The sequence below is a fragment of the Lutra lutra genome, chromosome 3 (genome assembly GCF_902655055.1).
Source record: "Lutra lutra chromosome 3, mLutLut1.2, whole genome shotgun sequence".
In the NCBI taxonomy this organism is placed as follows: domain Eukaryota; kingdom Metazoa; phylum Chordata; class Mammalia; order Carnivora; family Mustelidae; genus Lutra; species Lutra lutra.
In genome coordinates, this window is record NC_062280.1 from 3,209,614 (window position 1) to 3,222,962 (window position 13,349).

At 39.5% G+C, this 13,349-nt stretch overlaps 1 protein-coding gene across 6 annotated transcripts in view; it reads right to left on the reverse strand.

Annotated features, from left to right (window-relative positions):
- The window catches only part of HIBCH (3-hydroxyisobutyryl-CoA hydrolase), a 102,266-nt gene that overhangs the window by 25,153 nt on the left and 63,764 nt on the right, over positions 1–13,349 (reverse strand). For all 6 annotated transcript variants that reach the window (XM_047720587.1, XM_047720586.1, XM_047720588.1 and 3 more), the window contains 2 exons: positions 4,298–4,443; positions 2,291–2,377 (listed from right to left, as the gene is read on the reverse strand). In XM_047720587.1, coding sequence (XP_047576543.1) covers positions 2,291–2,377; positions 4,298–4,443 — 233 coding nt within the window. The remainder of the gene's footprint in view (positions 1–2,290; positions 2,378–4,297; positions 4,444–13,349) is intronic.

Consider the following 13,349-nt stretch of genomic DNA (forward strand, 5'->3'; position numbering starts at 1 on the left):
ACTCTAAACTTGAAGGGTTTTTTAAATCCATAATCCTTTACCTAATTTTTTTCTTAATTTCAAATCAATTTGATCAAAATGCTATCAACATTGTCATCCGAATTACTGGGAAAGAAACAAAAAGGCCAAGATGACTTTATCTCTAGACTAATGCCCACACATTTAGCAGAACTCTCTGGTAAGGCCCTTCGACTCCCACTCGCTCCGACCCATGCTATACAGACAACATGAAAGACTGTCAAATGCTCTAACAAAAGCTGATGAAACCATCCCGGGCTCCGCGTTTGCACTCGCCGCACTGAGGCTTTAGGGCCTCTGCCAACCCGTACTCATGTTCTTCGGTTCTGAACAAATTTGTAGACTATCTTTCTAAGTATGTCCTCCCCTTTTTCTTCTCTATTACGAATTCCTAATAATGAGATATGAACCTGTTGGAATAACACCTCTAATGTTCCTTCCTCTCCATTTTCCACCTTATTATTCTTTTTGTCCTCCTAGAGTTTTCCTCAACCTTCAACTATAATCCAGTCTGTTGTGGGTTTTTCCCTTTTGTTATCACGTTTTTTAAAAAGTCTTTGACTGCTGTATTCCATCTGTTCTTATTTCACAGATGAAATATTTTCCTCTTATCTGAACAATTATAGTTTCCACAACTATAGTTTTTCTTTCTTTTTTTAAGTGTCTTTTTCCCGGCACTGCTTGCTTTAAGTGCCTTTTTTTGCTTTGACCAATTTGTTTTTACACTTGGCATAAAAAAATTTCAGCATGAAGTACTAAAATTAAGGAGCTTCCTGTATGAAGTCCATCGCAGTAATAGGGCTATCAATTGTCTGATGCAACACAAAAGACTGGGCAAAGACCTGGATGTTCCTTGTGGAGGGGGGTCCTCAAATGTCAACCTCTACAGGTTTTTTCCTTTTTCTTCGAATGTACTGCTTAGGAGTGGGATGGTGCTACTGACCTAATGTTTGTGTCACCCCAAAATTCACGGTGAACCTCTAATACCCAAAGTGATGGTACTTGGAAGGGGGGGCCCTGAGGTGATTAGGTCAAGAGGGTGGAGCCTTCACGAAGGGATTAGTGCCCTTGTAAGAAGGACCTGAAAGAGCTCACTCTGCGGCGTGAGGACACAGAAAGAAGGTGTCTGTCCATCTGCAAACCAGGAGCAGGTGCTCACCGAGAATCTAATTATCTGACACCTGATCTTGGAGTTTCCAGCCTCCAGACCTGTGAGAAATAAGTTGTGTTGTTTAAGCCCCCCAGCCTGTGGTGATTTTGTTATAGTCGTCAGACCAAGACAGAGGGTATTAATAGTTTGGAAGCCAACTAGGAAAAGAGGCTGGAGGTCTTCCTGTTTATTATGTTCTGCCTCTTTTTCGTGGAGCACTTTCATTTCGTCCTCCCCCACAGTCAGCTGGGCCGGTCTGATCGGACCGAAGTAGTAAATTCCTACTCTTCAGCCAAGCGATGAAAGGGGAGTTGGTGCTACAGCAGGGAGAATTCTGGAGGCCCAACTGCTCCTCTCGTTTCTCTGCCCGTCTCCACGTCCCCTCTTCTGGGGACTCTGGCACCTCAGCGGGCAGAAGGAGGGAGCTGCTTGCTTCTTCCTGGCTCCTCACCGAAGGAGAAGGTAACTGCGGTATTCGCAAATCTAGGGGGGCTCTCCTCGTCCTTCTGTTTTCAAGCTTCCAAAATATTGACCTCTCATACCTACCTGCTCCTTTTCTGTTTTGTTTGTCTTTGGGGATTTGTGCCTCTTCCATTCTTTTTTACAATTTTAGTGAGGTTTTAGAAGACAGCATGTATTCTACCCATCATGTTTTACTAGAAGTCATGTAACAGTTTTAAAGATTTTTGGCTCTTAAAAGAAAACTTAAGTTACAGAACATTAGTCAGGAATTGAAAGTGAACACTGCATTAGACCTTGTCATTATGTATAGATATGCACCAGAGTTTCACGTTAGCAGCTAAACAGCACCAGCGCTGAGCCATCCATTACAAAAATGTCACAGTGCGCTGCAGGAAGTCCTTGCGAGGACCAGTCACAAGGCTACATGCTGAAATTCACCAGCAGTCAGAAGAAAGGTTGTGTTGTTGTGCTGCAAAGAAGTCATCCTCTTGGAAGGCTATCCAGCAACTCTGAAGCTCTGATCCTTCCATCAAGCTTTCACGTTAATAAATCCCAGCACCTTTGTATCCATAAACTATCATATTCACCAACTGCTAATTTTTCAATCATTCCCCCTGCCCTGTGAATTAAAATCTGAAGCTAGAATACTGACAAGATTACCTTGGCATGGTAAGCATCCAAGACATCTGCAATATTTTCTTTTGAAGGAGATTTTAGGGCTAACAAATCTTCTTCTAACATGCCCAACTAAAAGGGGGGAAAAAAGGAAGACAAATTTGAACCCCAGTATAAAACAGAGACTTTTTTTTAAGAAACCTTGTACTCTTTTTAAAAACACTTGTCTTAAAATTATGATGTGCTCTCTTCAGCTGAATCAGGCAATTTTCTCTGAAGTTAAATGCACACACATTCCCACACAGCAAATGTTGCCTTGCAAAGAACTAGACAAAGATGGAAGAAACTAAAGAGGAGAGAGACATTCGTCTTTGTTTCTCTCTATTAAACACTTGAAACGCAGTACTGCAACCAAAGATGTGAATGATAAACTTTAATTAATCTTAACTAAAATTGCCACAGGTGATAACGGGTACTACCGTCAATGCACAGCTCTGTAAAACGGCCACACTTAGCTTTCCATCCACATCCCTGCTCAGCCAAGTGAGACTTTCTACTGTTTCCAAAACACAGCTAAGTCTTCCTGCCCACTCGCTTGCTCATTACGTTTCCTCTTCCTAGAATGCCTTTCCTGACGCACTCATCTTGAAGCCCAGCTGAACTGCAACCTCTATGAGGAAACTTCCAGTTTTCTTCCTTTCAATCCGCTGAGTACTTTCTCCATATTCTTTGTCTCATATTCTTTGTCAGATGAGACAGATGGTTATTTACCTTTTATCTTTTGTACCCACCTCTAGTGTCATCCCTAACATTCATGACCCATTTCTGTTACCCTGTGCAGGGCCTGCGAGTGGCAGTCTACACACTGTAGAAATTACAAGCGGGCAGACCGACAAAGAAGGGAGTAAAGTGCGGATCAGTGCTCTCTCCCATCCTTACTAAATTCCACTCTAATAAGGGTATCCCTCCAGAGTAGATAATGGAGTCCCACGGTTGCTGCGCTTTACAGCTAAAGGGAAAGATGGGGCAGCCACCTACTCAAGGTGACTACAGACATGGAGAGAGATCTGAAACTTGAAACAATGTGATAGAAGAGTCTCATATTTTGTCATGACATTCTTTCTCCTACACCAGAACATCCCTCACTCAGGATCAGATATCTATCTGGAGATCGATGTGCTTCCTCCTGGAAAACTAAGTTCACCCCACAGTTCCAGAAACAGCACACACTAGCAAGGTGGGTTAGCTGATGTAGGTTAACTGGCTCGTGGGTTGAAGGGTAATAGAAGTCTGTTCGAGGAGAGTGAGCTCCCAGCTGAAGCAGAATAAACCCCAAATTTCTTGCTGGAAATTCTGAGATAAAACCACCTAGGACTGGATTTTCTGCTACACTAACCACAAAGAGATTCAACTACTATGGGAGGAACTACCATCCCCACTTAGAGATGGGCAAACTAGGGGACAAAGAGGCTCAATTCAAGCTAGGATTTAACTCTAAGGTGTCTATACATTCTTTGCCATAGTGCTATTCTGTGCTAAGAAAATTGGGCACACTGTTAAAAAAAAAAAAAAAAAGGACAAAGCTAATAGTATGTATCCCTTGCAGCAGCCTTTAGAAAAGTTTTTAAAACCATATTTTACAAATTTAACTCTTAAATGCACTAGCAGGGAAACTCACAACCAAGAGGACCTTTCAAAAATGTTTTTATAAAATAAAAGCTTATCTTTTCATATATAATTTTAGATTCTTCTATGTTAGAATTCCTTAAAGTAGGTATTTTTTTTAACCAAAGTGTAATTATTCATGAAAAAATATTCACTGACGGTACCAAGCAAAAACAGTCCTGAGTCCAGAAATATTTATCTCCATTTTATACATGAGAAAACATGATTGGAGAGCTTAATTACCTTCCCAAAGGTCAGAGAGCTTTAAACAGTAGATCCTGGATTCAGACCCACATCTAACCAAAGCCTGGGATCTCAACCACTGAGACTCCCTTCCCATGCAATACAAGTTATTCCAACAACAAAACATATAATCCAAGTAATTACCTTTTCAGAATCTACAAAATGTGTAGCAATTCCTGCTGCATACACATCTCTTCCTTTCAGCCTGAATCCTGTTAATGCAAGGAAGTAGCCAAGTCTTCCTCGAAGTCGTGGCAAGAAATAACCTCCACCCACATCAGGGAACAGTCCTGTTATTAAATAATGAAAAGAGATCGTAATGATTCAAATTAAAAAGACAAATAAAACTCTGAGATCAAATGGCCATTTCTCTCTGGTATTTGAATCTATACTAGAAATATTACTAAGTACTTTCCAATGCAATAAATATCACAGAAGACATCTATTAAATTGTTCTAACTTGAGTATTTTTCAAATTTTTCATGTTTCATTTCTACAGAAGTCAATAAAGTATTTGATGGCATAATGTTCTGTATATATGTAGTACACATTAAATGTTACCTAAAATTTCCTTATCACTATTTTTAATAATCTCTGAAACAGTAAAAAATGAAAATGAGTCATTGAACACTACATCAAAAACTAATGATGCAATATATGTTGGCTATTTGAACTTAAATAAAAAAACATTTTCTTTCCAAATGATAAGCAAAGAAAAATATGCATAATCTAAAGCTATATTATGTGAATATTCATTAATACTATTCAAATCATAGTTTATTCTGTTAATTATCTAGCATTCAAGATACTTTATTATTTATTTATTTTTATTGACATATAATGCATTATTAGCCCCAGGGGTACAGGTCTGTGAATCGCCAGGTTTACATACTTCACAGCAATCACTATAGCACATACCTTCCCCAATGTCCATAACCCCACCCCCCTCTCCCAACCCCCCTCCCCCCTGCAACTCTCAGTCTGTTTTGTAAGATTAAGAGTCTCTTATGGTTTGTCTCGATCCCAATCCCATCTTGTTTCATTTATTCCTTTACTACCCCCCAAACCCTCCATGTTGCCTCTCTACTTCCTCATATCAGTGAGATCTTATGATAATCGTCTTTCTCTGACGGACTTATTTCACTCAGCATAATACCTTCTAGTTCCATCCATGTCGTTGCAAATGGCAAGATTTCATTTCTTTTGATGGCTGCATAGTATTCCACTGCATATGCATATATATATGTGTGTGTATATATATATACACACACACACACACACCCCACATCTCCTTTATCCATTCATCTGTTGATAGACATCTAGGTTCTTTCCATAGTTTGGCTATTGTGGACATTGCTGCTATAAACATTTGGGTGCACGGGCCCCTTCGGATCACTACATTTTTATCTTTAGGATAAATATATAGTAGTGCCATTGCTGGGTCATAGGGTAGCTCTATTTTCAACTTCTCGAGGAACCTCCATGCTGTTTACCAGAGTGGCTGCACCAGCTTGCATTCCCACCAACAGTGTAGGAGGGTTCCCCTTTCTCTGCATCCTCACCAGCATCTGTCGTTTCCTGACTTGTTAATTTTAGCCATTCTGACTAGTATGAGGTGGTGTCTCATTGTGGTTTTGATTTGTATTTCCCTGATGCTGAGTGATGTGGAGCACTTTTTCATTTGTCTGTTGGCCATCTGGATGTCTTCTTTGCAGACATGCAGAACATGTCTATTTATGTCCTCTGCGCATTTCTTGATTGGATTATTTGTTCTTTGGGTGTTGAGTTTGCTAAGCTTTTTATAGATTTTGGATACTAGCCCTTTATCTGATATGTCGTTTGCAAATATCTTCTCCCATTCTGTCAGTTGTCTTTTGGTTTTATTAACTGTTTCCTTTGCTGTGCAAAAACTTTTGATCTTGATAAAGTGCCAACAGTTCATTTTTCCCCTTGACTTTGGTGATGTTTCTAGGAAGAAGTTGCTGGGGCTGAGGTCAAAGAGGTTGCTGCCTGTGTTCTCCTCAAGGATTTTGAGGGATTCCTCTCTCCCATTGAGGTCTTTCATTCATTTTGACTCTATTTTTGTGTGTCGTATAAGGAAATGGTCCAGTTTCATTTTTCTGCATGTGGCTGTCCAATTTTCCCAACACCATTTGTTGAAGAGACTTTTTTTTTTCCCATTGGACATTGTTTCCTGCTTTGTCAAAAATTAGTTGACTATAGAGTTGAGGGTCCATTTCTGGGCTCTCTATTCCATTCCACTGATCTATGAGTCTGTTTTTGTGCCAGTACCATACTGTGTTGATGATGACAGCTTTGTAACAGAGCTTGAAGTCTGGAATTGTGATGCCACCAACTTTGGCTTTCCTTTTCAACATTCTTCTGGCTACTTGAAGTCTTTTCTGGTTCCATATAAATTTTGGGATTACTTGTTCCATTGCTTTGAAAGAAAAAATTGATGGTATTTTGATAGGGATTCCATTAAACGTGTAGATTGCTTTAGGTAGCATAGACATTTTCACAATGTTTGTTCTTTTAATCCATGAGCATGGAACTTTTTCCCATTTCTTTGTGTCTTCCTCAATTTCTTTCATGATTACATTATAGTTTTCTGAGTACAGATTCTTTGCCTCTTCAGTTAGGTTATTCCTAGGTATCTTATGCATTTGGGTGCAATTGTAAATGGGATTGACTCCTTAATTTCTCCTTCTTCTCTCTTGCTGTTGGTATATAGAAATGCAACTGACTTCTGTGCATTGATTTTATATCCTGACACTTTACTGAATTCCTGTATAAGTTCTAGCAATTTTGGAATGGAGTCTTTTGGGGTTTCCACATGAAGTATCATATCATCTGCAAAGAATGAGAGTTTGACCTCTTCTTTGCCAATTCGGATGCCTTTTATTTCTTTTTGTTGTCTGATTGCTGAGGCTAGGACTTCTAGTACTATGTTGAATAGCAGTGGTGAGAGTGGACATCTCTGCCATGTTCCGGACCTTAGTGGAAAAGCTCTCAGTTTTTCCCCACTGAGAATAGTATTTGCTGTGGGTTTTTCATAGATGGCTTTGATGGTATTGAGGTATGTACCCTCTATCCCCACACTGAAAAGTTTTAATCAGGAAAGGATGCTGTACTACGTCAAATGCTTTTTCAGCATCTATTGAGAGTATCATATGGTTCTTGTTCCTTCTTTTATTAATGTATTGTATCACATTGATTGATTTGCAGATGTTGAACCAACCTTGCAGCCCAGGAATAAATCCCACTTGGTCGTGGTGAATAATCCTTTTAATGTACTGTTGGATCCTATTGGCTAGTATTTTTTTTTAAAGATTTTATTTATTTATTTGACAGAGAGAGATCACAAGTAGACGGAGAGGCAGGCAGAGAGAGAGAGAGAGAGAGAGGGAAGCAGGCTCCCTGCTGAGCAGAGAGCCCGATGCGGGACTCGATCCCAGGACCCTGAGATCATGACCTGAGCTGAAGGCAGTGGCTTAACCCACTGAGCCACCCAGGCACCCCTATTGGCTAGTATTTTGGTGAGAATTTTTGCATCTGTGTTCATCAGGGATATTGGTCTGTAATTCTCTTTTTTGATGGGATCCTTGTCTGGTTTGGGGATCAAGGTGATGCTGGCCTCATAAAATGAGTTTGGAAGTTTTCCTTCCATTTCTATTTTTTGGAACAGTTTCAGGAGAATAAGAATTAATTCTTCTTTAAATGTTTAGCAGAATTATCCTGGGAAGCCATCTGGCCCTGGGCTCTTGTTTGTTTGGAGATTTTTGATGACTGCTTCAATCTCCTTACTGGTTATGGGTTTGTTCAGGTTTTCTATTTCTTCCTGGTTCAGTTGTGGTAGTTTATATGTCTCTAGGAATGCATCCATTTCTTCCAGATTGTCCAATTTGCTGGCATATACTTGCTCATAATATATTCTTATAATTGTTTGTATTTCTTTGGTGTTGGTTGTGATCTCTCCTCCTTCATTCATGATTTTATTTATTTGGGGCCTTTCTCTTTTCTTTTTGATAAGGCTGGCCAGGGGCTTATCAATCTTATTAATTCTTTCAAAGAACCAGCTTCTAGTTTTGTTGATTTGTTCTTCTGTTCTTTTGGTTTCTATTTCATTGATTTCTGCCCTGATCTTTATTATTTTTCTTCTCCTGCTGGGTTTAGGCTTTCTTTGCTGTTCTTTCTCCAGCTCCTATATATTTAGGGTTAGGTTGTGTATTTGAGACCTTTCTTGTTACTTGAGAAAGCCTTGTATCGCAATATATTTTCCTCTCAGGACTGCCTTTGCAATGATTTTGAACTGCTGTGTTTTCATTATCATTTGTTTCCATGAATTTTTTTTCAATTCTTCTTTAATTTCTTGGTTGACCCATTCATTCTTTAGAAGGATGCTCTTTAGCCTCCATGTATTTGGGTTCTTTCCAAATTTCCTCTTGTGATTAGGTTCTAGCTTCAGAGCACTATGGTCTGAAAATATGCAGGGAATGATCCCAATCTTCTGGTACCAGTTGATTTGTGACCCAGGATGTGATCTATTCTGGAGAATGTTCCATGTGCACTAGAGAAGAACGTATATTCTGTTGCTTTGAGATGGAATGTTCTGAATATATCTGTGATGTCCATCTGGTCCAGTGTGTCATTTAAGGCCTTTATTTCCTTGTTGATCTTTTGCTTGGATGATCTGTCCACTTCAGTGAGGGGAGTGTTAAAGTCCCCTACTATAATTGTATTATTGTTGATGTGTTTCTTTGATTTTGTTATTAACTGGTTTATGTAAATGGCTGCTCCCATGTTAGGGGCATAGATATTTAAAATTGTTAGATCTTCTCGTTGGACAGACCCTTTGTGTATGATACAGTGTCCTTCCTCATCTCTTATTATAGTCTTTGGCTTAAAATCTAATTGATCTAATAAAAGGATTGCCACCCCAGCTTTCTTCTGATGTCCATTAGCATGGTAAATTGTTTTCCACCCCCTCGCTTTAAATCTGGAGGTGTCTCTGGGTCTAAAATAAGTTTCTTGTAGACAGCATATTGATGGTTTTTTGTTTTGTTTTGTTTTTTAATCCATTCTCATACCCTGTGTCTTTTGATTGGGGCATTTAGCCCATTTACATTCAGGGTAACTACTGAGAGAGATGAATTTAGTGCCATTGTAGTGCCTGTAAGGTGACTGTTACTGTATATTGTCTCCGTTCCTTTCTGGTCTACTACTTGGAGGCTGTCTCTTTGCTTAGAGGACCCTTTCAATATTTCCTATAGAGCTGGTTTGGTGTTTACAAATTCTTTCAGTTTTTGTCCTGGAAGCTTTTTATATCTCTGATTTTCAATAATATCCTAGCTGGATATAGTATTCTTGGCTGCATGTTTTTCTCATTTAGTGCTCTGACTATATCATGCCAGCTCTATTCTGGGCTGCCAGGTCTCTGTGAGTAAGTCTGCTACCAATCTAATATTGTTACCATGTATGTTACAGACTCCTTGTCCAGGGCTGCTTTCAGGATTTTCTCTTTGTCACTAAGACTTGTAAATTTTACTATTAGGTGACAGGGTGTGGACCTGTTCTTATTGATTTTGAGGGGGTTCTCTGCGCCTCCTGGATTTTGATGCTTGTTCCCTTTGCCATATTGGGGAAATTCTCTACAATAATTTGCTCCAATATACCTTTTGCTCTTCTCTCTCTCTCTTCTTCTTCTAGAATCCCAATTATTCTAATGTTTCATCTTATGGTATCACTTATCTCTCGAATTCTCCTCTCGTGGTCCAGTAGTTGCCTGTCTCTCTTGTGGTCAGCTTCTTTATTCTCCATGATTTGGTCTTCTGTATCACTAATTCTCTCTTCTGCCTCATTTATCCTAGCAGTAAGAGCCTGCTTCTGACTTTTTTTTTATTGCACCTCACTAATAGCTTTTTTGATTTCAGCTTGGTTAGATTTTAGTTCTTTTATTTCTCCAGAAAGGGCTTTTATTTCTCCAGACAGGCTTTCTCTAATATCTTCCATGCCTTTTCAAGCCAAGCTTGCACCTTTAGAATCATCATTGTAAACTCTAGATGTGACATATTATTAATGTCTGTATTGATTAGGTCCCTAGCCTTTGGTACCGCCTCTTGTTCTTTTTTTTGTGGTGAGTTTTTCCGCCTTGTCATTTTATCCAGATTAAGAATATATGAAGGAGAGGATAAAATACTAAAAGGGTGGCAAAGTCCCCACAGAAATGTATGTTAACCAAATCAGAAGAGACCCCAAATCATGGGGGGAAGAAAGGGGGTAAAAAGAAGTTAAAAAAATTTTTTTAAAAAAGAAGAAAATATAGATATTAGACTGGTGAATGGTACAGAGCCACCTACTTAATTTTGGGAGTACTTTGGTCTCTTAGAAGAAACTACCTCCCAAAATTTTAAAGAAAGAAAAATATATGTGTGTGTATACACACACACACACACACACACACACACACACACACACACACACACAAATAAAGGTAAATACGATGAAGGGATGAAATATGACTGTAAAGATGAAAATTTTAAAAAAATTCTAAAAAAGGAGTTGATAAGATAAGCTGGTTGGGAAAAGAAAGAAAAAGTGGAGAAAATTTGCTCAGGCTGAAGACTAGAACAAAGTCCTCTGCTAGATTTAGGGTATATTTTGATCTATTAGAAGAAGTTGTATCCCAAAAATTTTTAGAAGGAAAAAATTCCATGTGTATACAAAAAATAAAGTTAGATACATGAAGGCTAAACTATGACTATAATAATGAAGGTTCAAAAAGATTTTTATTTTTTTATGAAAGCTACTGTTAAGATAAACTAGTTTAAAAGCATTAAAAGAGGTAAGAGTAAAAGTTTAAAAAAATTAGAATAAGAAAAAAATAAAATTAAAAAAAAATTAATTAACTTTGCAAGACTAAAGAATCATGCGGAGAAAGCATGAATTCCATGCTTTGCTTTCTCCTCCTCTGGAATTCCACTGTTCTCCTTGATAAGTGAGCTTGGTCTTGGATGGATTTCTTGCTGATCTTCTGGGGGAGGGGCCTGTTGTAGTGATTCTCAAGTATCTTTGCCAGAGAGGCAGAATTGTACCACCCTTGCCAGGGTCCGGGCTAAGTAATCTGCTCAGGTTCGCTCTTGGGAGCTTTTGTTCCCTGAATGCTTTTCGCTTTCTGTAGAATTCTAGATGATGGGAATGAAAAGGTGACCTCCCATTCTCCGGCCCAGAGGAGCCGAGAGCTCGGGGCCCCACTCTGCAGAAAAAATCTCTCAATCACTCCCATCTCCCTGGTCTCCAGCCGTGCGCTGAGCTCACCCAGCCTGTGAGCAAGCGTCTCTTGTCTCTGGCACACAGCCCCGCCTGGAGTCTCCAAACCCAGCAGATCACTGCTGCTCTTCCTGGGAGGTCTCCCCATATCTGCTACTTGTGGGATCCCTACTCAAGAAGCAGAGGCCTGAAGTGCCATGGATCACAGTTTAAGGTAACCCCAAGCTGAGAGCTCACTCCTGGGCTCCATATCTGTAGCCGGCTTCCCTGCTCTAATACCTGCAAGCTCTGTGGCACTCAGACACCCCTGATCCTTCGGTGACCCATGGGACCTGAGACCACACTGTCCCCGCTAGGGCTCCACTCCCGCTTAGTCTCTGGAACAATGTCCCTCAGTGGAGCAGACTTTTAAAAAGTCCTGATTTTGTGTTCCGTTGCTCTGCCGCTTGCCCGGAGCCAGCACCCCGCCCCCACCCCGTGGTCTATCTTCCCATTGCTTTGAATTCACATTCTCCACAAGTCCTACCTTTCAGAAAGAGGTCGATTTTCTATTTCTAGAATTGCTGCTCTTCTTCTCTTTGACCCCCTGCTGGATTTGTAGGTGTTCGGAATGGTCTGATAAACTATCTAGCTGATCTCCTGCTACCTGATGTCATCTCAGTCTGCTACTCCTCCGCCATATTGACTTCTCCCTAGCATTCAAGATATTTAAAGTGATGCAATAATCTTAGAGCTATACCAAGAATGTTTATACTTAATAAAATCACTTGCATTTACTCTTTTCTTAGCCACTTTTTCTTTTTTTTAAATTCCCTTATTCCCTCTACTGGTAACAACTGAAAATAGCATATATGCAAATACATGCCAGTATATGACTTCTTCATATTTAAGAGGTCCTTAAACAACTGTGATCCTCTAGTTTTATAATCCAGATATCTATTCTAAGATTGCTTCATTTAATGAAATTGAGATAAAAATACAAGCACCCAAATTCTTTCCAGTTCTACTTGCCAAAACATTCCTAGACTTGAAAAAATTAGCAGCATTCTACTGTATGTATCTTGTAGCACCTCAAACAAGATAGTTCTAAATTTGAATTCATGACTTCCTATCATCTCTCTTCTAGTATCACTTACCTCAAAAAGTCCACAACCATCCAGTTTTGACACCTTCTCATACCACCCTTTTAACACGCCCCAGTGATTATGACCTACTGATTCCTTCTCCTGAAATTTCTCCATATACTAGCCAGAGTGATCTTTTTAATAACACAGATCTTGATAAGAGTTTTGCCTTCTACTGCTTAAAACTCTTCCATAACTATTTCTCTTAGATTAAAACCAATACTTTATCAGTCTTCAAGGCCCCCACAACCACTTTCTCAAGTATATCTCTTACTACTCATTTACCACATTCCAGCCACTCTGTTCTTCCTTCAGCTCCCCAACATTGTACACTCTACATGCATTCTACACTATATACTACCTGCCCCACAGCCTCAGTAGCGCTCTGCCCAAGTGAAAACACATTTTGTCCTGAAATACGTTCCTCTGTCCCAGGTACTACCTTCTCTCTTTCTGCCCGTCTCAATGGCCGTTTTTTTCCATTCCCCCTTGCTGGGTCTACTTCCTTTGCCTGACCTCTACATGCTGCTATGCCTAGCCTTGATCTTAGGCCATTCCTACACACACAATTCCTTAGCATTATGGCTCTAGATAACATCTATATGCTGATAAATCCCTTTTATGGACTGAGTTGTGTCCCCCACAAAAAGTTTTCACTTTATGAAAAACATTATGCTAATAAATTGTACAAATTTCTTAAAAGATGCACCCTAAGTTTGTACAAGAAATATATAATTTGAATAGCCCTACATATATTAAAGACTTTGAATTTATAGTTGAAAACCTTCTGCCAAAGAAAATTT